This window comes from Homalodisca vitripennis, chromosome 3, assembly GCF_021130785.1.
Source record: "Homalodisca vitripennis isolate AUS2020 chromosome 3, UT_GWSS_2.1, whole genome shotgun sequence".
NCBI classification, from domain to species: domain Eukaryota; kingdom Metazoa; phylum Arthropoda; class Insecta; order Hemiptera; family Cicadellidae; genus Homalodisca; species Homalodisca vitripennis.
In genome coordinates, this window is record NC_060209.1 from 98383930 (window position 1) to 98411466 (window position 27537).

Here is a 27537-nt window from a genome sequence, read left to right on the forward strand (position 1 = left end):
ATCGAAATTTGCAGGTTGATTTCACTCTGTATATTTCATATTTTGGTAGACGGCCAATATATAACGAGCAAACGATGTTAAGGCAAAAATAACGAGTTCAAGTTTTTTAAATCTTTACTAGCTTGATACCCGCCCCTTCGTACGGAATTTTTTCTAGAATAACTGGTACGTCATAGACATCTCCTTCAATGTCTTTAAAAAAATGGCATACTACTGATGAAATAAATTATGGTCATTGGAAAATATTCCAATTTTTAATGTCAATGCGACATTCCATGATTTTTTGAACTGATGTTCTAAAGTAATTAAAAAATCACGATCCCTCCTTTCCTAAAGTACTGTAGGTAATAAAAGATTTTTATGATCCACATTTGAAAATAGGGTTACTCATAAAAGGAGCAACAAAACATATATGTGGGAATACTTTACATGTAATAGTTGATATCACTTATAATATAAAGTCCCAATATGAATTCTAATATTCATTCTCGTAATATTACACTAATTATCATCGATAACCGTTAGAAAAAAGTAATATAATCGAGGTATAATCCTTTACCCAGAGGGATATATCTGCTAGAAGTAAGATGGACAGAAGTCGACCAAACATTTTTTTACATTAACTAGTTAGGAAGAAACCTTTGCGGATTAATATACTTCAATCCTTAGCTACCAATGCCTCATCCATCAAGTTTTTTATCACAGTGTTAAGTTCATAAACTAATAATGTATCTTCCAGTTGTAGCCTCATGTGAAATGTATTTGATGTTTCTATAATATATTCCTTTAATCATGAAAAAATAGTTAGGCATGATTCTATAGAGGATATTTTACACGTAAAGCAATAGTAATACTTATGGGCGTAACCTTGAGATATTTTTGTGAGTACCATTCTAACGGATTTTTGTGTAGTGTTAAGTCTATGTAGCTGTTCCATTGGTGCAGATGATTCACTATACGCCTAATAGTGCATAAGATAAAAAATTATAATCTAGTTTCTTACTGCAGATGGTTACGAGTAATTATTTAAGGGCAGGTACGTGAAGAATATTTCTGTAATAAATAACAAGACAAAAACTGTAATTTTCATACTTCATCTGTTTCATTCTATAAACCTAATTTTGAAATTTTAATTAAAATTAAATATGAAACAAAAATGCCGCAGAGAAAAATTCTATACTGTGTGACAGTGAACTATTTTGCCTAAAATACGAGCCTAAATTGTTTACAAAATTATTTGTTGTAATTGTTTTTTACATTTGAGTTAATTAAACTAAAAACAGAAGATTCCGTGAAAGCTATTAAATGAAAATATATACTTTAATTATGGATTCATATACAAATAACATAGTTTTTAACTATATGTAGAAACATGTTTCATTGAGTTTTCACGATTGGGTTAAGTTTGAACTGTTAATGCTCAGTGAATACCCTTAACTAGACTATGAGTAGACTAGATCTTTTCATTGGTATGGACGCCCAGTACTCAATACCTGTACAATAAAAATGACACAGCAAAGATACTAGACTAATTGTGTATAAAAACCATAATTACATTTTACCTTCCGTAATATTCCAAAAATCGACTCAGAATCGACGAGAATTTTATGTTTTTTTAAATATATATTTAGCAGTGCGTTAATTAAATTTACAAACATATTAACTGAAAGAATAAACTGAAATAGAATAAATGAAGGATATGATTTAATTTATTATTTTAATAGGTGATATATAGAACAAATTAAGAAAGCAAAAAGTCATGAGTGAAAATTATTACACAAATATGACAATGCGTAATGAGAGGGAGGAGTTCTAAGGTCTATTAGCCTTGTTAGTCGGCAGCATTATTATGTAATATTAAGTCTATGGTAATTTTTAAGAGAAAGTAGCCATATTAGGATTATTATATTATTTAAAATCGTTCATCGGAAAATTGCAAAACAATCGTAGATAGTACTTATAAGAGGGCAGAGGCATCACCACAAAAATCCAGATAACAACTATTATATTTATGATTGAATTGAATATGTAAAAAGATAAATACTCTTTTTGCTGGTTGAATGCTAGGGGGTGCTAATTCAGTGACTGAGCCATGTCCCATGCGCTGAATAAGCACCCCCTTGGAACAGGGGGGTGTTAATTCAGGGCCTCGACCATGGTTCATTGCGCTGATTTTAGCACCCCCTTGTAGCCAAGGGGGGTGCTAATTCCGTGCCTGGTCCGTGTCCGTGCGCTGAATTAGCACCCCCCTGCCGTTGACGTCAGAGAGCCCGAGGGGGTAGCTTATTCCAGGGGGTGCTAAAGCAGCGTCCCCACCAACTTTACCTTTTACTTTAAATTCATTTTGCAATTTCAGGATTGAAAAAATTATTACAATATAGCTAAGACAAATCTTGTTGGTAAAAAATGTAAGATTATCTGGTTACACACTTTGTAATAGAAATATCATCATCAGAGGATAGAATATCATCATCTGAGTACTTAATATTACTTTTGATGAAGCTATCGCTGATGTATTTTTTGTGTTTTTATCCTCTGATGATGGTACCTTTTTGACAAAATGTGTCAGGGATTTTAATCTTACATTGTATCACAAGCAAAGTTTATTTTTACAAACTATGCAAAAAACATATGCCTTACTTCTGTTATGACTCTGTCACTACACCAAATTCTGGAAACATTCAAACTCTGGAAAGGCTAGTCTTAGTTGTCTAGTCTTACATGCCTAGTCTTTATCATAAACTTTTACTCACTCTACAAAAAAATAAAACTACAATACTAGTAAGTTCATCTTTATCATTATATTTGTTCATTTATGTGTTATTTCAAAATAAGTTTTTTTTAACACTAAAATACAGTTGACCAACATTTTAGTTTTAGAGTAGTAACTTCCTTCTTCTATTGAAGTTTAACAGTATACCTAATCTTAAGTTACTTAGAAGATTGTGTTATTGTGATTGATGTTTAAATTAATCCCAGTACAGGATTAATTATATCAATGTAACTTGCATGCAATACTTGCAAAGTAATTTTTAAAACTATTACTATCTAATGAATTTCTCTTGTTTTTTTCTTATATAACATTAAAGCCTTTTAACTCTAAGTTTTAAATTCTTATATAAGTATGTGCAGATGGCATGTAAAAGAGCACTGTAGTATAATAAGACTCCACAAGTTATTATAATGATCTGAATAAAATATACAGATAGCACAGTAACGTAGATTCAGTTAAAACCGTCCTAGACATATTTTCCGAATATTAACAAACAACTCTAAAACATTTGTGTAATACTTACTACTTGTTAGATAATGACAACTGCATCACTAAATTACCCATTTTGTAACAAAACAATACTAAAAAATGTTATTACACAGCTCTAGAACACCAATATAAGCAAAGAAAATGACAAAACAATTTATTTTCAATAACAAATTATATAAAATTATTCACAACCATTGTGGAAAAATATACATTTATCCATTGGTATACGAGGTGTATCCAAAAAGTATCCGACCTTGACGTCTGGCATGAACTGACGTTACTCAGCGGCAATGGCAATCTGGTCCCCTTCAAAGTACTCCCCTCCACAAGCCACTACCTTATTCCAACGCTCCTCCCACTTCCGGAAACACTCCTTAAATTCATTTTGCGGAATGGCTAACAGGTCCTTCGTTACATTTTGTTTTATTTGTTCGACATCGTCAAATCTTTTTCCTTTCAAAGGAATTTTTAATTTCGGAAATACCCAGAAGTCACAAGGAGCTATGGAGCTATGTCAGGACTGTAGGGAGGCTGTCATAGTTGGTTGATGTCGTGTTTGATCAAAAAACGCTGAATAAGATTTGAGGAATGAGCTGACGCGTTGTCGTGGTGCAGGATCCAGTCACGGCTTGTCCATAGTTCAGGTCGTTTCCTTCTGACTGCATCTCGTAGCCGCCTTAGGACCTCAAGATAATACTTGTGATGAACAACACCGTCCTGGTCAAAAAAATTGTCAGCATTGTCTTGACATTGCTTCGACTTTGTCTTGCTTTATTCGGCCGTTGCTCTTCGCGAGTTTTCCATTGTGAAGATTGAGCCTTTGTTTCAGGGTCGTAGCCATAAACCCATGACTCATCACCAGTAATAACTTTTTTAAATAGCCCTGGGTTACTTTTTATCAAATCCAGATTGACCTGTGCGTTTTCAAGTCGACAGTTCTTTTGGTCTTCTGTCAGCAGCCGAGGAACAAATTTTGCCGAAACACGGTTCATTTTTAAATCTTTGTGTAAAATGTTACAAACTGACGATTTTGGTATTTCTAAATCTTTTTCCAGCTCTCGGACAGTCAATCCACTGTTTTCATTAATTGCTGCACGAACACGTTCAACATTTTCAGCGTTTCTAGCCATTGAAGGCCTGCCCTTTCAGTCTCACTCTCCACTGATATGCGGCCATTTTTAAACCGCCTAAACCACTCTTTTATTTGTGTATCGCCCATAGACACATGATGATGATGATGATGAATTGATTTTTTATTTCCCAAAAATATGTACAATATTATAATACAATCTGTACAGTTAATTTCTAGATTGTTACAATACCGAACAATTTTGAAATGTGAAGAAAGAATAAGAAATAATCATCATAGAATAAACAACATAAAATAAACATCATAAAAATAGCATCATGTATAAAAACATTGTCCTCGGGAAATGAGCCTGCATGGGCTATGATGCCTGTGCGCAGTCTCGAGTTGTTCACGCCCTGAAGAAATAACGGACTGGATTAATAAAAAAAAATGAATATAAATATAGTACAAAATAATACACCATTACACACCACACACATACATACACACACACATACACATATACATATATATATATATATATGCATGCACATACACATGCGAATATGCAATGAATATATTAAAAGGAAAAAACCGCGTAATTTTGCTTTGTACCTGTTTTAAAGCATTAAATATTATTAATTTTAAAACATATACATATTAGCAACAATGGTAATTAAGCAGGGTCACCGCAGATTATAATAGGTTATTGATAATGAATGATGATGGGATAGGAGTGTGGCTGTTTACCATGTCAAACTGTCCGTCTGTAGTCCGAAGACAGCACTGCCTCGGCCTCCTCAATAGACAATGATAATAACCACTGGTTAACCTTCCTTTTAAAAATAATTGTAGAAATTTCACTGAAAAAACTAAAATTTGGAAACTGTTTACTCATATTTATAAAAAGCACGTGAGCAAGATAGTATGGAGTTGGTGTTAGAAATAAGATTTAGTTAATTGCAATGGTAGAATTCCTGTTTGATCTAGAATAACGTGTGTTATGGGTTGTGTTGAGTTCTTACAAATAAATCATCTAAATTTTTATACATGTGTATTAAAAGAGATTTTTATAAAAAGTTGTCTTATTGTAAACATTTTAGTTTCTTGAAATAAAATGGATGTTGAAAAACCTATGACATTTTTTAAAAGCTACTTTTCAAAATTGTTTTTCTGAACCGTAAAAAGAGGATCAAGATTTGATTTATAAGCTGCCCCCCAAGAAATTATCCCAAATGCAAAAAGAGATTGCACGTATGCATAATATACCATTTTCATTTCTTGAACAGTAAGAATATCCCTAAGGTTCTTAAAGGCAAAGATATACTTTCGGGTCTTTGTTTGAGATATTCAATATGGTCTGACCATTTCAAACGGAAATCTAAAATAACGCCAAGATATTTTATACGAGTTTATTTTTTCGATTGCTTCACAAATACAGGTACTGTTACTGTGATTTCCACAATTATGTATGATCAGATTTTCCTAAGACATAATCCGACTGAGGATTCAAAGAAATTGGCATAAATTTTGTTTTAGTTATATTTAGGGAAAGGACATTCTGATCAAACCACTTTTTCAATAACATTAAATCACTTAATGCTTCTCGTCTCACATCAGCCCATGTATTTCCTTTCAGAAAAATAAGTGTGGTCGTCGGCAAATAATGTTATTTTTCCGTTTAAATTTAGCTTGGCAATATTATTTATATATAATAAGAACAGAATTGGCCCAAGTGTACTCCCTTGAACTACACCGTAGTCTACATTAATTGCATCGCTACTAACATTAACAAATTGAGACATATTGTTTTCTATTGGTAAAATAACTTTGAAACCTGGTAAGGGCATTGCCCCTAACACCTAATTGTTCTAATTTATTCATTAACTTATTTCTATCAACAGAGTCAAAGGCTTTTTTGAGGTCTAAAAAGATTAGCATTGATTTTTTGTTTTCTGAGATTTGCACTATTTAATTCTTTATTTTAAATCAAACAATGCATCCAAAATACTCCTGTCGTCCCTAAACCCATACTGACACTGAGAAAGTACATATTTACCTGGAGAAAATGTACGAGCTGTTCCTTAACTACCTTCTCCAGTACCTTAGCAAAGACACTCAAGAGGGATATCGGACGGAAGTTGTATTTTGTCAGTAAAAGCTGTTTGAACTTGTGCAAAGGGTACACTTTAGCCAACTTAAAATTGTCAGGAATAATTCCCTGGGTTATACTTAAATTGATCAAGTATAGCAGTGGTTTCATAAAAGTGCTTAAATTGTCCTTGAGGACCCGTGCAGAAACGCCATCATGACCCCGGGGCAGAGCCTCCACGTAAATTTGTCACGTGCCGTATTATGTCCAGTTCTGTCACCGTACGTAACGTAAAATGTCGCATCCAGTCTATAGTCGCTATCGCTCACCCACTGGGTCCCCTACCGGGTTAATTGTATCGGCTAACGTTTTCCCAACAGACGCAAAATAATTATTGAAATCATTTGCTACTTGAGTAATTTTATCGTTAGCAATGTTTGAATTTGTCGGCAGAAACTTTCGTATTGGAAATGTATCCCTGGTTTTGCACCCTACCCGCCAATTCGTTTACTATTCGCCCAAAACATTTTAGGGTCTTTTCTGTTTTCAGTAATTTTAGAACGATAATATTCTCTCTTAGCGTGTTTTAATGATGTGCTTAGAGTTTGTCTATAGTTGTGGTAATAATGTTTTTAATGACACATTAAAAGGTTGTTTTTTAATTATTTTACTTAACTTATCCCTCGCTCTTATTGAACAAATCAATCCCGCAGATATCCAAGGCTTAAGTTTTCTTAGATCTAGTAGATATTTTATTACTTAACTTTGTGGCATTCTCGATTGATTTCTGTACTATATCGTTAAATAGTGTGGAACAAGTATTGGCCTCCAAGGACTCAAGTACGGGTTCCCAGTGGCGCGTGTGTCAGGTTGTCAGCAAGTAACATTCGGCGTCTACGTTACGAAGCTGTATCAGCCTGTGTCTTGTTAGTGGCCGTAGGTCCGGTTATTGTCAAAACAGTGCTGTAATGATCTGTGAGGCTTGTCCTCGACCACAGCTGCTCTAACTCTACTCATATCTCTATATCGTACAAAAATGTGATCGAGACAAGACTGAGTGTTTTCAGTTACTCTAGTAGGTTTGTCCTACACATTTCACAAGTCCCGTTCCAAGTAAACAATTCATGTATTTATCCGTCAGCACTTCGTTCTTAACCCTCCATCGGGCGCTTTAAAATTAGAAACACCATCAGGCGCTCACGGAGGTTTCCTCCAGGTTAGTGAATAATGGATATTATAGTCGTTTAAACTGTTTTTATTTGTTTAAATATTCATACGATTTAATTACAATGTAATATATTCATTTTTATAATTTAAATAAAAATTACTCTCTTATGTAATGAATTTTCTAAATAAGAATTTCGAAATTTAAAAAATTGTTATTGTATAGTAACAACATGATTTATTTTAAGGAATATTGCAATAATTGTAAAAATGTTTAACCTTCTGTAATAATATATAGAAATTAACTTAGTTTTTTCACTCTTACAAAAACAACTTACTTCAATTTTTGAGATATTATACAATTGTAATGTCCAATTATTATTCTAAAATCAAAATTTATTCTTTACTAAAAAATTTTTTGAACACTACACAAAATTTCAAAACATTTTCCTTCTGGTTCTTATAACGACAATGTTCACTCCATAAACAGTACTGAAATGTTCCCTAGCACACGGGTACTGTACTGACAATTCTCTCGTCTTCATTCTCCATTTCACAAAATTCAAATAAAATATATTGTAAAACTTAAAAAGAACCCATCACAGGTCAGGCATTTAGGCGCACACGGATTATTTACTACATAAAAACTAAACACAATAAGTGCGCTCACGGAGATTTCGTCCAAACACGACATCGGGCGCTCACGGAGGAAATCGTCCAGTCTCGCACGGAAGTAGACCTCATACTGACAGATTTTGACAAAGATAAGCGGGAGGCTATTGTTTCGCTTCCCCGAAAGATTGCCGTGAAGTACACTGCGGGGCACGACTGCCAACATCATAAAAGTAGTACTATTTTTAATAATAAACAATACACGGAGGAAAACTCCGTTTAGCGCCCGATGGAGGGTTAAGCAAGTCTATGTTTATGTCTCCCTATCAATACACACATTTTGTTTCTAAGACGTTCTCGAATAATAATTTTCTAACTCATCTATAAATAAGTGTAAATTGCTATCAAAAGTTCTGTAAAGTGCAAGTAAGTTGAACTGTTCTCCTAAATAAATAAAATCTACAACTAATTCCAAACACCTCCCCCAACGTAATCTGCGTGGCAGTGGCAGTCAATCGCTTGTTTACATAAAGTATTGTCCCGTCATTCCGGTTCCGTTGCTTATCTGTAAAGTAAATGTCAAAGCCATCAATGCTCAACCCCCCTCCACCCCATCAACTCAGCCAACACTCAGTCATAACTAATATAATCCAGATTAAAGTTCAAATGGCTTAAATAAATCATCAGTTCATCTATGTTTTTTTGAATAAACTCCTAATATTACAGTGATATATTTTTAGTTTGTCGTGACCATTGTTGCTACTAAAAAAATTATTGAGAAGTGAAAAATCTGGGATTTGTATGCATGAGTTAATTTCAATTAGATCATTATCGCTGCCCCCTCTATCGGATCCATAGCCCACACGACGCCCACCTGCCCAGTGAACAGTACTAAATTAATTTAATAGTCATGTTTATGTTTTAAGTTATACCACTCTAATATGAAAAAGATCTAAGTTGGCATAGTACCAATACAAAAAAGTTCTAAAAAAACATATACTCCAATTATTAAACACTATAATATGGAGAATAAGAACTGAATCGATAAATTTTGTGCGCATAGTCTTCTGCTAAGCTCACTATTAATTATACAATAACTATTTTAGTGTATGATAAAAATAATAAACCTTGAACTAAATTATTTAATCTTAATATTATGTCTAATCTGATATATACATATGTGTTTATGACAATTAAATATAAACACAAACTGTGTTCCGAAACTAAATCAAGTTTAGCTTAAGAGTATTCTACATCATTATACTTTAAAATTGAAAGAAAACAAATTACAATATGCATTCCTAACTTTATTTATGAAACAAGCATAACAGAGTCCTATATTTTTACTTGCATAGTCATACGCTAAACTATACCATTCCTTATTTTTAATGTATGATTAAAAATTATGTACTTATCAATTAAAAACTAGCCCACTTACAATTTGTGTTGAACACACACGCACACACACACACACATACACACGCGCACACACACACACACACACACACCAGCGCGTGTTAATTTATTGGTTGTGTACATGAGTTGTTGGTTATTATTTAATTGTTAATTATATTATCTTGTTATACATTTTCATGTTTATATTGTTAACATTTTTCATAGTTTATATTGTTATACATTCTCATAGATTACATTGTTATACATTGTCACAGTTTATATCGTTGTACATTCTCACAGTTTATATAATGGTTATTTGTTGTAGTGCCATATGTATGCGTATGCAAATGCGCACAATGCAAACTAAGGTAAAAAATATCCCTTAAAGACCCTGGTTTCACAATTGTTACACTTTCTTTTGAATGATATTTTCAATGGGCAAAATATCGCTAGGAAGCGGCTAGACCCACCTCACATGGTCGTGACAGTTCTGAAACACTGCTGTAAATATTTGGGGATTTTTACCGCGCAGCTGTTGGTCACCCTGTTTTGCCTGCTTCTGTTGTTTTTGTTGTTTTGGGACAGTCTGATGCACTGTCGTCTGTTTATACTTCTTGAAACACGTTTTTTACATGGTATCCACATGAAAGTTTGTGTTTATGTGTTATAAAGTGTGTAGATCGACATACTATATGTATTAGTGTTAATTTTTTTAGTTTTCAGTTTTAAAATCTGTGTTTTTTGTGAACTATCACGATTGTGATACCTAGGTCCCTAGGTAGTACCTAACCTAAAACTTGAATGTGTTGAACAAAACAGTTAAAAACTTTTAGTAATGGCCAACTTAGCTTTCGATGAAGACTTAATTATAGAACAGTTAGATAATTCAGACATCGAAGGATTCTCGGAGGATGATGAAGACCTGGATCAGAACTACAAACCTTCGTCTGAGGCCGACGATGATGACAACTCATCAGATGATGATGGAAATGTTACTCCCACTCCCACATCACCAGTAGCCCAAGCAAGTAAGCCTAAACCTAATTCATGGAAAAAATCAGAGTTTTCATCCAAGCTAGATGTTATAAAAATTATGTTACTACAGACCGCACTATTTACAGTCCAGCCCAGTACTTTGAGAAATACTTCACCCAAGAAATATTTGATTTATTTGCATTCCATACAAATCAGTATTTTCAACAACAAAATGGTGCGCCCATGACTATTCCATGCACAGCAGCTGAAATAAAAAAGTTTTTTGGCATTCATGGGCTGATGGGGATTTTTTAAATATCCTAAAATACGCATGTTATTGGTCAATGAAACACCCATTCAAAGAAATAATTGAATCGATGTCTAGGAACAGGTTCTTTCAGCTAAGAGTCAATTTACATTGTATTGACAACTTATCGATGACTGAAGATCAACAAAAAATCCAACAGATTGTGGGAAAGTTCAGCCCATCATCGATGCAGTTCGCAAACGCTGTCAAGAGCTAGAACGAGGCAGTGGTACATACTCAATTGATGAGCAAATCATCCCCTTTTTAGGAAGTTGTCCAGTGCGACAAGTTGTAAAAAATAAACCAAGGCCTGTGGGTCTGAAAAACTATGTTATGACCACTAGTAATGGTCTCATGCTTGATTTTGAGGTTCAACAAGGCCCTACTACACCTTTTCCGGATACTACTCTAGGACATGGACCCGCTGTGATTCTGCGCCTTGTTCAAACACTTCCTCCAGGAAGTTCTGTTTATTTTGATAGGTATTTTACCACCATTCCTTTGCTTGAAAAACTAACTCAGATGCAAATTGATGGCACGGGTACGTTACAAACAAACAGGATTTCAAAGAAAGATAATCAGTTCAAAAATCTTGACTTGAGCAAAAGTAGGCAACGCCAACTAAAAAGAGGGGAGTATGATGAATACACCAGGGATGACAAAAAATTGTGTCTACTAATGTGGAAGGACAGTAAAGCCATAATCATGGGCTCGACTAGTACAGGATCAGAGCCAGTCGCAACTGTCAAACGATGGAACAAGCAAACAAAGACTTATATTGATGTTCAGTGCCCCGCCATTGTAAGAAAGTATAATGAATGTATGGGGGGTGTAGACGTACTTGATCAGATGATGGAGTATTGGAGGTCCTGGCTTCGTACCAAAAAATGGCCCTTGAAGGTGATCATCCACTTTTTTTTCGACCTAGCAATTGTGAACTCATGGTTCGAGTACCGCTTGGCCTGTGAACTATCTAACATCAAGAAAAAAGATCAATTGCAGCTGATGGATTTCAGGCTGTCGATTGCTGAGTATCTTGTAGGTGGACCAACTCGGAAACGGACCTCAGAACATCTAGAAGATGCCGAAGAACCACCAATGCGGCGTGTGAACAAAATAGTCGCTCCAGTGGCGAAACCATCTCAAGACAAGCGATATGATGGCTACAACCATTGACCATTGTGTTGACAATCTCAAGAATCCCCACACATGTCGACTAGAAGGTTGCAAGTCCAGATCCAGGACCAGATGTAAGAAGTGCAACGTTTACCTTTGCTTGAACAAAGACGCTGACTGCTTTGTAAAAATTTCATACAAATGAGTAATTTTAACAATGTAAGGTGACATAAAGTTTTGTGTTTAAATTTTTCTCTTTTTAAATTACTCTTTACCAGTAGTAAGTGTGACTGTAGTTTTTTTCTATTTTTAAATACATGTTTTAAAAAAGATTCACAATTGTTACACTTTTTTTGGTAGGATCCACTCAGACCCAGGTGTCACAATTGTAACACCCCTCCCCCCCCTCCACCCATGAAAAAAAATTTAAAAAAAATAATATTTTAGTCTTATTTTGGTTGCTAATAAACTATAACTTTGTATTATTTAAAAAACAATTTCCCTATATTTTTGTTGTGGGTCTCAAAGGGATATAGTTTTTTTTTTTGTTTTTGTTTGAGTAACCAAATGTAATTATTTAAAAACTATAAAACAGAGAAATGTATTGATTGCAGTGTAAACAGGCCATATTTATATAAATAAAAATACCATAGCAAGAAAATGCAGCAAGTCAGTAGTAAATGGACATATAATTGTTTAGTTTTTGGTTCCCGCACGCAACCTTGCAGGGTGCATTGGGACAATGTATTGTGACTTATATTAAAAATGAATTAAGAGTTTGTGAACTCTAAACTTATATACATATACACATCACCATAAACTTTCCGTATCATAGTAATCGTCTCTGATGCTGAATGGCCAAGTTTTTGGCAAAATTTAATGCAAATGCGCTGCTCAACACCTTCAGTCATATTGAAATGCGACGCACACACACAGCAGTACTGTACAGAACAGAGCGCTGTGACTCACTGAGTGACCGGATCGTATTCAATGCCTAATATGAGAAGGAGTAGGCTCGCCCCTCCCCTCCAATAATCGGTTCGAGCCGGTCGGTTACGTCGCGGCCGCCTACTGGTCGGTGGTCAGATACTTTTTGGACAGACCTCGTATAAATCGGGGTGATATGTTTTACTTATACAGTAGACAACAAATGTCAAACAGGTGTGTATACCAATCTTCACTACAGTATTAACTTAGATAGTCATGACACAAACGACTTACCTGACTGACAGTGTGCGTTGGATATGATGTTGTCAGGTTTAATGGTGGTGGTGTTGGGTTGGGAGCACCGATAGTCCCACATAATCACTAGACCGTCTCTTGCACCAGTGGCAAACACATCTATGACAACACCATCATTAATTATGTGGCAACACACTTATAAAACCTTTCATAAAACATTATTCATTCTAATTAACTTGGTGAGTACACATAGTTAAAAAATATAATATAAGCATAGCAGTTTGGTTAGTAAAAATACTAAAGAAACAGTTGGTACTCTTTAAAAATTGGACGGTTACGCACATTTATTAACAGAATACATATATTATTGTCACTTGAAACCATGAAACCTTTTCATTTATATTATTCTTTATTTACTTCTTTTATTTTATGCAGCGGATATTTAATTTTGCAAAGTCAAACTTTTAGGAACATGCAAAATTTACAGCATTTTTCATCATAGTAGAATGTGATTCCCGATGAGACCTTCTTTCTTGGGAAGTCAGTGAAATTCATCTCAAACTTACACTTTTCGTGTCTGCAGATCATTTTTTCGCCTCCAATACAGAGCTTTTAGATACCATATCATTGCTTCCATCTGCCACACCACCCATTCCTGATTTCCATTTTTTTCTTATATAGGCCACAGTATAGAGTATACAAGGTCTGTTCAAATAATATTGTGACTTTTTAATTACGGATTACGTATATTAGTTCTTTTTACTCTTTTGTGACATATGTTGGTACACACATCTCTGAAGTATACCAACAAGTTCGGCCATTTTGAATATTCAGTTAATTGTTTCATGGCTCATCTTCGATTTGTGTCTATTCGAATAAATGAATCAAAGAATCTGAATCAAATTTTGTGTTCAAAACTAAATTAAGTACACAGATACATTCCGAATATTGACTGTGGCTTATGGAGAAGCTACCTTGGACTGAAGCAACGTTTATCAGTGGTACGAAACGTTCTCAGAGGGCTGAGAAAATGTGAATGATGAAACATTGTGCCACAATGTGCCGGACGCCCAAGCACGTCAAAAACAAATGAAAGCATTGATGAAGTGAAGAAAATAGTATTGGCCAATCGTCGAATCACCATTAGAGAACTGCTGAGGACCTGAACATATTCCTTGGCTTGTGCCATTTGATTTTTACCAATGATTTGGGCATGAGATGGTTTGTCACGAAATTCATACCTAAATTTGCTCAATTTCAACCAAAAACAGCAATGAGCTGTTGAGCTATGTCCAAGATGACCCAAATTTGCTTCAGAGGGTTATAACTGGTGACAAATCATGGGTTTATGGCTGTGACGTAGTAACCAAAGCTTAATTATTCCAATGAAAGCTGCCGCACAAGCCAAGACCGAAAAGAAAGTGTGCCAAGTTCGGTCGAATATGAATGTTATGCTCACGGTTTTTTTCGATTGCAGGGGCATGATGCATCATGAGTTCTTGCCACAGGGTAGAACTGCCAATAAGGAACATTATCTGCAAGCTATGTGCAATTTGCATGAAGCAATCTGCCAGAAAAACCCAGATTTGTGGAAGAAGAAAAATGGGCTTTTACACCACGATAATGCCCCTTCTCACACATCGTTATTTGTGCACAATTTTTTGGCCAAAACAAACATACTAATGATGCCACAGCCACCTTATTCCCCAGAACTGGTCCCATGTAACTTTTTCTTGTTCCCGAACAGAAGAGACCAATGAAAGGACAACGTTGTGCTACGATTGACAAGATAAAGACGGCATCGAAGAAGGACTGAACAAGATCACAAAAACGACTTTTTGAAGTGCTTTGAGGATTGGAAGAAACATTGGCACAATTGTATAATATCTAATAGGGATTACTTTTAAGGGAACAAAATTGATGAATAAATAATTAATGTTCAAAAAAAAACAAAAGTTGCGATATTTTTTGAACAGGCCTTATATATGTGTATACTGTACACTTTTGCAGCAATGTAATTTTTCCTTTACATTTAATAGCATTCCTTTCTTTCATAGGTTCCCTGCACATTAATTTAAACATCAAAATTCAACTTTTTATTTTCTATTTTTTCCACCTAAGCCAGTGATGTATACCTCCCAACAATTAAATCTAACACTATTTAAGTATCACTAGTATAAACAAATTCAACATTTTCCAATATATAATTTTTATTTTGTGCATGGCCTTTCTGAATCAAAGATGAAGTGCCTGATGATGGAATCTTTGATTCAGAAAGGCCTTGCACAAAATAAAAATTATATATTGGAAAATGTTGAATTTGTTTATACTAGTAATAGTACAATAAACCTTTTTTTCCAATGCTCCAAGACTCTACATTCTACACTACTTAGGTGTTCACCTTTTTCTAGTCTGTTCAAAGACCCCAACTTTGCTTCTGTTTAAACTGTCATTTGCTTTTTATCATGTATTTTTATCTAAAGAAAGGTAAGCAGCAAATTTTAAAATATAACTTTTCCCGGAAAGCCACCACTGAATTAAAGAGAAAACAAAAAGATTTATATTTGAGTAGTGTGAAACTCAGAGCCAGCAAAATCAATGAGACCCGAGATTATCAGCCTCAGCCTTGCTATATCATGTCACTACCACAAAACATTTTCATTTGCACAACCCGCTATTGCCTTATGGCTGTTGAGTACATGGACTGTCAAGTTTGTGAATCCACTCTATATAGTGAACTGTGAACTACAAGCTTTTTTACTATCCTATATTAGCTCAGGAATCGTTAACAAATGTGGGTACATAATACAAAACCCCTTAAACATTCATATAGAAATGCAAGAAACAGCAAATTGGAAAAAGTGTCATGTATATCAATTTAAATTAACCAAACGCTATTAGTGCTATACAAGTCTCCATAAAACAAAAATTAGCTTCATTTATAAGTGATCAATCAGGGATTTCAACACGCCATAAATACAAAGCTAACATAGACAAGTTTCTAAACTCACTGGTGTCAGAAGGGCGAAAGGCAGCCATCTTGACACTGCGGGTATGGCCCTCGAACATGCCAAGAGGTGCCACAGTGCTAGCAGAGACGTCCCACAGCATGGCCGTGTGATCTCCAGACACAGACACCAGCCGCAGGCTGCTGTCCGACCATGACAAATCGAATATTGCGTTCATATGTCCTTGGGTGCCTTCAAACAACAACCAAATAAGATATTGCAGTATATATAGGCATAATTCCAAATTGTAGAATTAAATATTTTCAAGTTGTACAGAAAGTACTTTTGGTTGCTATTTTACACATTAATCTTCACTTTTATGCATACAGATCGCAAATAAAATACCAGTTTGAGTTACAGTTGGAGGAATTTAGCTGTGCTCGTAGGGTCCTAATACTACCCTTTCAACAAATCTGTGTGAAAACCCCGCTATCTGTGTGGCGGGTTGCGTTTACGTGCTAGCCGCTGAGATGAAGGCGCAACAATCTCTTTAATGACTTTAAACACACGATTTAGATTTGCAGATTAGTATTGACAAATACGTTATTTTTAAAAACACGTTAAACAACACTATAATAAGTTTAAAACAAGGATAAATCCTATTATTGTTATTATTTGGTATTCTCTTATTATTTAATTCCAAAAAAAATCAGCACTGTCACAAAACAGACTGATTGTAGTGAGTGTGATGAGTTATTTGGCTCAATACAATTCCTGAAAGGAGGGTTTTACCCATGAGTTACAGAAAATGTTTTCGGGACGCAGCGTATAATGCTACCCCACCACCCCTCCCGCCTATCACCACACACTCAAGGTCACGCACGCAGCTAAAGTCCTCGAACTGTAATTTAAAATGTTACATCTTAGAAAGCCAACAATATGCAAAGACAAAAAATGGCAAAAGATATTTTTAATTTTTTAAATTCCATAAGTTGAAACAACCATAAATTAAGTTAGGACGTAAATAAAGACATAGCGAAAGCTCAAACCTGTTGACCTTTGCATGTATTACAAATTTATAAGGAAGTTTTTTACATTTTATTATTTACTGAAATTTAATTTCTGGAATTTGTTGTTCTTTATGATATATTGTTGAGTAATAAAAACTTGTGAACATAATCTTCCAATTTTAATTTTACTTAAAGTAAAGATATAAATGACTCCAAAAACACAACTTTTCATAAAAACATAGTCTAATTTTTTATTATTTTAAAGTTAAAAATCAAACTTTTCTTTAAAATAGCATTTTTTTAGTTTACTGTTTGTTATAAGTGGACAAAAAGAGATTTTTCAATTTTTACATTATGACAAACTAGAACCAAATTTTGCACTTTAGGTATGGATATTTAAACACAATGCGGTCCTTTGGCAAAATTATACACATTTTAACATGTCTTGCTAACAGTTAATATCAACTAGAAAAATTTATTTTACTAAAAGTAATCAATTTTATATGTAGCATTTGACTTCAACTGCATACTCAAACTCAACTAATGTTGTAAGCAAACTAACAAGAGCATAACATAACAGTCTCTGTCCCACTAGGTCTGTTGAATACGATAAATAAGAATAAGAATTGTTAAAGTAAGTTACTTTCTATCATATTAAGTAAAAAATCCAAAGTCTAATAAACAATAATACATGAACTCTACTCAATCAATTAATGTAAGTATGTACAAAAATATTGTGGTATTTCTCCTGTGTTTATGAATAACATTTACAACATTTGTTTAACTCCAATGGGCTACTCTAGCTGGCTAAGCACAGACAGGCGATTGCTGATCAACTGATCTCTTCTCTTGTGTCCGATTGGTCGGAGATCATGTTATGTTCAGTGAGCCTCAAACCCTCTTGGTTGGTATTGTAGGAATACCGTACCGTGCTGCTGACTGAACAATCGCTTACTATGCTCTCCGGTATTGAGCTTTGCCACGGACGGTTAGTCTGATCTCTTTATCGAAGTATGTGCCTTTTGTCCCTATCGCCCAGCCACAATTCATGTTTGCTTACAGCTTATAGTGCAAAATACCCTTTTTTTATTTTTTATTTACTTGTTTGGTAGAAGATTCAACTAATACTCATCTCAGGAGGTCATTCTCGTTTTAACCTCTCCTTTTCGTACTATGTGCCACTTTCTTCTCGTATTGGTCTCGTGACGAATTATTTTATGTAATAGACTAGTGTTCAAGACCAACTGAGGCAGTCCGTGGACCAAATCAGTGCTGTACTGTGTGATGTGATGGTGAAGACGTCATCACCATAAAACACACAGTATTCCTTCATTTTTGATTTGCAATCCCCACTTTTCCCCTTTGTAACTCCATAACTATTTTTCTATCAAACAAGTTTATAGCAAATATAGAAAGCCGAAATAAGGGAGTGATTTTTACCTATTCTATGTTGTGTTATTATTTTTACTCACATGTTATGTTATCTACAGATCTTTCTTTATACTCTGATTTGGTATCTTGAATCCCGATTTTACCATCTTCATTGGCTAGGGCTAAAAGATGCTCGAATCCCGGTATTTTACAGAAACGGCAGGCAAACACTGGAGGCTCTCCAACTGTATCTTGGGCTGAAGAGAGACTTCTAAATTCATCCCATTTGTAAGATTTGAGCATTTTTATTGCTAGATCGTATCGTTTTGCAGATCCTGTAAAAGAAACCAAACTGTAAAAAGTGCATGTTAATGAGTTACTTCATATTTATTTTTAATTATCATTTGCATATATATACATATATATATATATATATATATATATATATATATATATATATATATATATCCATATACATGATGTATCATGCAATACATCATATCAGTGTGCAGCCCTCTTGAACTATAAATTGAGGCAAGTACATAAATTCCTTTCATTGAAATATTTAATAAATTTATACTCAATCAATTTTTTGACAACAAGGAAATTTTTATTATATTGGGCTTAATGCTATCTGTTAAACTGCCACCAGATCTTAAACTCAGAATGTTAGCTTTAAAACAAACTGCGTTCTATAAATAAGGCAAAAACCATCTAATTCTTAGCAATTACTGAGTCAACTTCAGCTTCTTTAATTATTACCACAACCAAACACTCCTTTGAAAGATTCAGAGTCCACGCATTATCACAGGACACAGTCAAATCAGTCCTATGCTTTTCTTCAAATATACAGAGTGAATAAAAAGTAGGAATAGCTAAAAAAGCACACTCAGTAGCACCTGTAAAGTACTAAACTGCAATTTTCCGTTCGTATCGCAAAATTGACCCCAAGAGTAATACCACATTTTGGGCCCTACTTAATAGTTTTAAATGTAAACCTCCATCAAGTTACATGTTTAAACGTCTTTGTGAAAGAAAATTAACAGTGAAACTTAGAGGTCACTTTCTCAAGCCAGAACAAAATGGCGGCTAGTTCAAATAATTAAAATATTTTGAATTGGAAAAGTAATGATTACCCGTACACATTTTTAGCGTGTAATGGTAAAGGTCAAAAAAATTCCTAGCAAGCTTTGACCAGCCTCAACAAATGAGGGTCTCCACTCTTATCAGCTATTGTTTGGCTCAAGGGAACGTGTATACCTTGTTAATGGTGTTCACAGTTAATAAAGTGGTTATTCATTTAGCTATCAATTAGTTGTACAATAACTTATTTAATAATACTTTTCCAAATTGCAACCCTCTTTCAGAATCAGATAACGTTACCATAAAACGTTTGGAAAACACAGCAGAGTAAAGGACTTTCCCAGAAATGGGAGACGAATGTTTGCTACTAGCAATTGTCAATGGATGTTTTTCACTCTGTTGTAGAGAATCCTAAAGAATGAGTTGACCATTCTGTTACAAAAATTTAAAATATTTCCTAAACGAAGTATGTACAGTTATGTGCAATAACAAATTTGAAGCATACAAAATCCACTTAGTTTATGAAGTTTCTGAGGACGACATATATGCAAACGTAGTTGTATTTGGTATCATTTTGTTCACAATAAACAATATAATGCAATGATATTATATTTTCGTTTGAATTTTTTTACAAAGTGGGGATTGTTTTGCATGTAAAAAAGGAGGAGTGGTGTGACTGGAAAATATATTTTTTTTCCTGATCTTAGATCACATCCTAAATCTTATGTGATCTTGACGTCGGAGAAGTTAGACGATCTGAGACGTGATCTGAGGTAGGGAAAATACTGATCCGAAATGCCCCTGGCCATGAGTGTGGGCTGCTTCTTCTTCTTCTTCTTGCACTTCTGACGAAATAAGAGAAACATCCCTCAAGACAGTACCCAAGTTCAAACCCAGATCACGTAAGCGCTTGATATGCTTATCTTTAACTTTTTATATTTATAATACGTACATATGTACAGACTAATAACAAATAGCAGGTAAGGACTTTGTAGACATAGTACCCAATAGTTGTGTTCTATAATAAAATTTGAATTAACATGTTTTACATTTTTTAGTTTATCAGTCTGTTACTTTTATAGTAGTTAGTTAAATGTTTGTGCATAATAACATGCTAACACATTAACAGCTTACAGGAACGTAATAACTAAATATGTTATTTTGTAATATGTATTTACAAACAACAGTATTTCCCCTCTCTAGCAGCCGTTACTCAAATGCCATATACATGATTTAACTTTGTTTCAATTACTTTGAAACAATAACATCAAACTGAATTACATTACAGACTTTTAAGTTTGTATTACATAGAGAAGCTAGTTGTATTAGTCACAGAAATATATACAATTTATATTATGGAAAATAATGCAACACTTTCTTTATACTAAGTTTGGGTAGTTACAATAACTTAACAGAGTAAACATGTCTGACAGTATTTAAATTGTTCTAATTGATGATTCAATATTATCGATCACTTGAGTGTTGGACGCTTATTATACTGCATCCATAATTTCTTTAGGACATAGATTATGATTTGCAGCAATGAATATTGTATATTGTACAATCTATAAATTTATTTTAATCAGTTAAAGATGTTCATTTTGTACATGTTTTGAGATTATAAACATTATTTTAATAAATCATTACTTACTTTAACCCTCCAACTGATGACTGACGGTACAAACATTTATCAATATCACTTTTGAACTGATAAATACGGTCAACTTTCCGCTATTATTACGTCAAAACCATGTAAGTTATAGACATAACTTGCACCAGTCGAATCCTCTAATCACACATATCAATTCATTTCATATAGTTTATATTTGTAATATTACTCATCAGCTAATAATGATCCAAATGCCATACAACACTCAGCTGACAGACTATGCAGCTGGTGACGTGCTACTCGGCCTTGACGATCTTTGTTGCTACTGTTGCTAGCTTATCATGTAGGCTAATTGTTTATAATTTATTATTATTTTGTGAAATGGGTGATCCTCGTTGTTCAAATGGGGTAGACTTTAATAAGTGGCCTACACTCGTTATTCGGTTGTTTTTATTGAACGGTTCGATGTTTTTATCCGAAGGAATAATTTTATATTACAATTGATTTAACTTAGCATATTATTTCAACTTATTAGTTATGATAATTTTAATGTAAACAATAAACAGCAAGAAGTAACTAATATTAAGAAAATGGCGATAAATATGAAGAAAATATGTGAGATATTTCTCACAAGTGACGAGATTTGTAAGTGGCTTCAACATGTGGGTTTGGCTCTTAGTGACCCATAAGGAGAATTCTTTCTTCAAAAGCGGTTCAGTTCCTCATTGATATCAAGCTGGGTAAGTTATAAATATTCTAAAGTTTCTCTGATATCTAAGTTTAGGCCATAGTTAGTTTTGTTTTTTTGTAATGTTAATGTTAAATTTACATTTGGGTACGGTCCAATAAGCGGACCCGGTTTTTTTTATATCGAAGAATATAATCATCGATACCTAATATTCGCATATCGAATCATAGACTATCAATCGATATAAAAGTAATAACAATCATATTATGTTTAAATTAAAATGTGAATTTAATGATAACAAATAATAAATGAACATAACCAAAATCAGGGAAACTCATAACTTTAACTAAATGAAACAGAACGAAAACGTTTTTTACTAAAGTTGTGTCCACCATTACCTTCTTTTTTTGCATCTGAAGACGACCATGTTAGCTCCTCTGACAGTTACATTTGTTACCTTTCCACAAATATCACATAATGGATTCTTAGGTACTAACCCAACATCCTGAAGCCATAAAAAACATATTTTATCGTCTTTTAAAGCAATTTCGTGAAGCTTCCTAAGATTGACGGCCATTTTAATACACAATGTTACGTGAAATTTAAAATATTACCTTGTATTATTTGAAAGTGTTTACAGCTGTTCATATAGATTATTTAAGTTGTTAAAAATAATTCATCAGTATCGATTGATTATATCGATGGTTATGATTAAGTAATATCGTTTGCCAATTTCGATATAAAAAAACCGGGTCCGCTTATTGGACCGTACCCTTACATTTTTTAAATTTTAATGCACGAGATTCTTCTTGTTACGGTAATTTATTATAACTCCTATTGTGTACGATTTTTACATATCAAATTGTTCGATAAAAACAACTGAATAACAAGTGTTGATCGCTTATTAAAGTCTCTTCTTCAAATGATATAGTACGTGAACAATTGGATGATGAAAATATTAGTTCTGATGATGAAATTGACATATCTGCAAATAAAGTGCATTATGATAATCCTTTTTCAGATTTGTTGTCAGGTAGTCTGGATGATTATAAACTGGTGGAATGTGAGTTGGGTTGTGAACAAATTGATAGTGACAATGATAACAATTCATCATTATCTGATATTTCTCTTGCCCAAAGAATTCATCAAACACCAATACGGATGATACTGCCAAAAATTGTAGGCTAGTAGCCTACATACTTTACATTTTTATCAAATGTTATAATCCTTTTGTTCACTGCAAAACCGTGTATATTTTGTACATTTACAGTATCTTACTATCTCAAGTCATGTGAATTACATGGAGTGAAACTTAGAAAACAAAACATTTACAATTCCTAGCCTACACATTTTTTAATTTAAGTACAAATAAAAAAAACAGTACTCTAGTAAGTGCATGTTTTTATTATTTTAACATTTTCTCTGGTTTCTAACCAAAGGTTTTAATATATTGCACTTATTACTTAGCATTCGATTTTTACAAAATGTACCAGTGTCAAGACAAAAACTAGTGTATCATTCTGGGAGTTTCTTATTATGAGAGGGTTAAAATGTTAAAGAGTTAGGCCTAAATGGTGTTTGCTATTAAAAATAAAGAAAGGAAATGAACATGGAACAGTTAGATAACTAGAAGATAGATAAACACTTGACCATTTTTTCTGTGAGCTGAGTAGGCTGCATATTATTGTCTACCCCCTTTTTAAATGTAGCATAGTTCATAGCTTCCCATTTTGTCGGATTATAAATTAACCATTTCCCTCTCCATATAAGTACTGGCACTATTCCTATATGTTTGTTACAGTGGGTTACACAAACAATAAAAGTTGTTCCTTGAAAAATAAACATATTAAAAAGCATTGTAAAAATTATTCTATTATAGGATACTCACGAAATCCATATTGTACAAGTTCTCTTTCTTCTAATATATTCATTTTTATACAATAATACCACTGTAGAATAAAATAATTCCAATGTTCCAACTATAGTTGTTTTGCAATTTTGTGGTCACATAACACCACTCAAGTTAAAAAATAATCAATTGAAATTAATATTTCACTACTTTGTAACAATGTTCTATTCTACTTCTACTATTTAGTTGTTTGGCTTAATCTAATTTCTCGAAACAAAACTATGGTAATAACTCATCATCAATGCACAAATTAATACAACACAGCAACACAGTATTGTTTTCTTTTCGATCACTGACCAGTTGACCAGTTCCCTCCATTACTAAGTTTTGCGCCAAATGGTTTTTGGAAATATTGTAAATATTGTTGTAAGGTACTATAAGAAAGTTTTAATACACATATTTACTCCATCATGTAAATATATACTGTTTAAAAATTATTTTATATCTAACAAATTCAATTAAATAATTTTATATTTTTATTATGTCAGGAACGATATTAAATAAAGCAATCATCCTTGTGATCGATGTGATAGCAACTTGAATCAAATAATGTCTAAATGTTTTTAATTAGCAAGCAAGTAGAAGAATCCACTTCTGGAAGAAATTATTCATTACATAATGCATCCAAAATTAATCTTACTTCATGAAGTGAGTGATTCCACAACGTAACATTGTACTATACAATATGTGTAAAATTCTGTCCTAGATAAACATTGGCTTTGATCATTCCCAATGTTTTTAATTTGTACGTGGTTTCCTGAACTGCACTGTGATACTAACTAAAGACCTGAGCGTGACGATAAGGACCAGGTTGATGTCTATCTTTGGCCTTCCAATTACGAGGTCTTCGTACTATGCCTATAACAATAGTACGGTAAACTGTAGATGCTAGGACGTGTGCTAGTGGATGTAATTAATTTTTTCAATGAGACATTAACTTAATTCAAATTATTACAAAAATATTTTAAACCTTATGAATACAATAGCTTTTTTATGTTTTTACTATATATATATATATATATATATATATATATATATATATATATATATATATATATATATATATATATATATCTTTAACTGTTTTCTGTAATATATTTACAATCATTGTTTCATTCGTTTTCTGCTGCTAGGTAGCGTACAACCACGTTTTAAGTGCCCACAGATTTTAGCGTTGGGTCTTCTTTAGATTGAAACATAATCAAATCTGGATTGAATAACAAAATTTACGACTCTTTTAATAAATATGTATAGTCAGGTGTGTATGGAATTTGCTTCAATGTTTTTAAACAGTGTGCTATGTGTAATAATTTTGTAGTTGCTGTATGTTAGTTTTATTCTTGTATTGTAGATATTGAAATTTGAAACAGGTGACAAAGTAAGTTTGCCTGACCTGATCCATACTTTCCTTTTTTGGTTATAGGAGCAAGTTGAGTACCACAATGAAAGGAGCGCTAGTAATGGTATCCCGTTTCTTATTGGGGAGGTCATACCATATACTATGCAGTCTATTGTTTATTCTGCTGTATTATCAAAATATCAGATGTCAAAATCAATTCGTGTGTTTATTTATTCTTTACAACTATTTATTGCTCTTGAGATAAAACTTTTTCACATTGCCATATTTAATCATGTTTAATTTAATTTATTCAAAACTGTGTTTCTGATTAATAAATACTAAGCGGTCTTAGCAAAGCCACAGCAACATTTTTTCAGGAGGGTAGGGCTAGCCCAAAATTTTGTTAAATTAACAAAATCTTGTTCAATGCAATCTGAGTTAAAAATGAAATGTTTTGAATAGTGGTTTAGAAAATTATAATTCCAAGGCTCTGGTTTTTAGTTTTTGGATTGAATGTTCGATAATCCAGGGTTTTACTAACTTATTTAACCTTTCATGTTGTATGTTTATTGATTGATGTATGTTTATCATTATAATCTTTTGTAATCTAAAGTAATCGAATAATTTTACAAACCAAAGTTGATAGAATTATTACTAATTTTTGTAGCATTAATAACATATAATTTATGAATTTTAAATTAGCGCCACGTGAAAGGTGCCGAAGAGTAGAGCCTCCAGTTTCCGGTGAGCTAGGGAAGGTACTACCTTTGACTGTATTAGTTACACAAGAAATAGCTCATTCTATGCTATAAATTGAAGTGTAGAAAAAGTGGACTGCCGTGTTTGGAAAAAGAGGCTCGTAGCTTACTTAGTAAATATTTGTAAATATTTGAACGGTATAAATCACAGTTACGTGGCGCAACCCTATCATCGGACCTCAGAACTAATTGAATTAATCCCCCGGACCATCAGCACACTTCGTTTGTATGAATAACTTATCTCCTGTGTAACTAATACAATAAACTGTACTACAACCTATGAGTGTGTAAAACCAAAACTTTGTAATGACTTTTAACATTTACTTTCCACTTTATTAATTTCGATTCACTCTTTGATTAAGGTTGTGTTTCCAAAGCCTTATTATTAAAATTTCAACCTAAGATATACGCTCTGTGCGCTGATTAACTAAGCAGACAAAGTAGATTTTTCCTGCTGGGATATAATTATCCTGAAAATAAGTCAATAAAACCAACGTTTAAATTAATGATAAAATTGCCATTGACGCCATTCTAAGCTGGAAAATTTTCTGCTTATATTTCTTCACGTTGTGAACAATCATAAAAAAATATTTAAAAATATTACAACTATAATAAAACGTAACTCTTTCATCAGAATTAAAATGTAGGTTCTCTTATTGTATATCTTTATAGTTTTATGATATCTCGACTGTTAAATATCACATTTTGTAAAGGAGACAAGATAAGCAACTTAATTAGCATTAAGAAATGTTCCTTGCTCCCTGTCTGATAAAGAGTTTTGTCAGAATACGAGTACCTTGTAAAAATGTTACATTCTCAGGTAATAAGTTCGTCTATTAAATAAAGATAAGATCTCCGTTTAACTACTTACTGATTGCTTAGAATACAACAAGAAAGGTAGTGAAATATATACTGACCAGGTTGTGCTACGCTCTTATTAGTGTTGAAGAAAATCTCGAGATATACCACAGTGTACTGTGTCAGCGCTTTGGGCATACAAAAAACTTTTGAGAACTAGTCCTGAGGTGCGTAAAATGCTCAGGATAATATCATTACTTAGAGTATTTCTACAGAAAAACCAACACGACGCGTATGTGTAAATTGCGGCAAGACTCACACTGCCAACTACGTACTTAACGTTTTTATAAAGATACAAAGGAAAAGAACTGTGAATAAAACCCTCCCTCGTACGAACTGTGTCACAAATCCTGGTCGTGCTAACGCAAGCGCGAATACAAGTGCGGCGGGCACAATACGTGGTGTTCCGAACATGGCTATTGTAATCGCATTGTTTATAGTATTTCGGAGTCTTACGTTCAAGCAATAACACTAGACGGATCTCCGCCCAGGACTTTCGACAAATCTGCAAAAATACAAAAAATATAAAATAATTATTTACTGATTTACAAAAATTGAAGAACTTGTCCTTAATCTAGTCAAAACACTTATACCAACAACAAAGAAAGTATTGAGTAGCATAGAAAGACATTGATAAAAAATAAATCTAATTTTTCAATCATTCAAAATTTAAAAAGTTTAATTTCCAATTGTATGCAACTTTCATGCCCATAGACAATAAAGATATTGCTTGTGTAAATGAAACCCATTTCATACAAAACGAGTGTTTTAAAATTATCGGCTACTTTAT

General features: G+C 33.4%; 1 protein-coding gene across 1 annotated transcript in view; it reads right to left on the reverse strand.

The window, feature by feature from the left end:
* The window catches only part of LOC124357230 (protein lethal(2)denticleless), a 35420-nt gene extending 11315 nt beyond the window's left edge, over nt 1–24105 (reverse strand). The window contains exons 1-4 of the mRNA XM_046808780.1: nt 23772–24105; nt 18605–18838; nt 16186–16374; nt 13214–13333 (exon numbers count right to left, since the gene is read on the reverse strand). Coding sequence (XP_046664736.1) covers nt 13214–13333; nt 16186–16374; nt 18605–18838; nt 23772–23814 — 586 coding nt within the window. The 5' untranslated portion in view covers nt 23815–24105. The remainder of the gene's footprint in view (nt 1–13213; nt 13334–16185; nt 16375–18604; nt 18839–23771) is intronic.
* Nucleotides 24106–27537: the final 3432 nt, after the last annotated feature.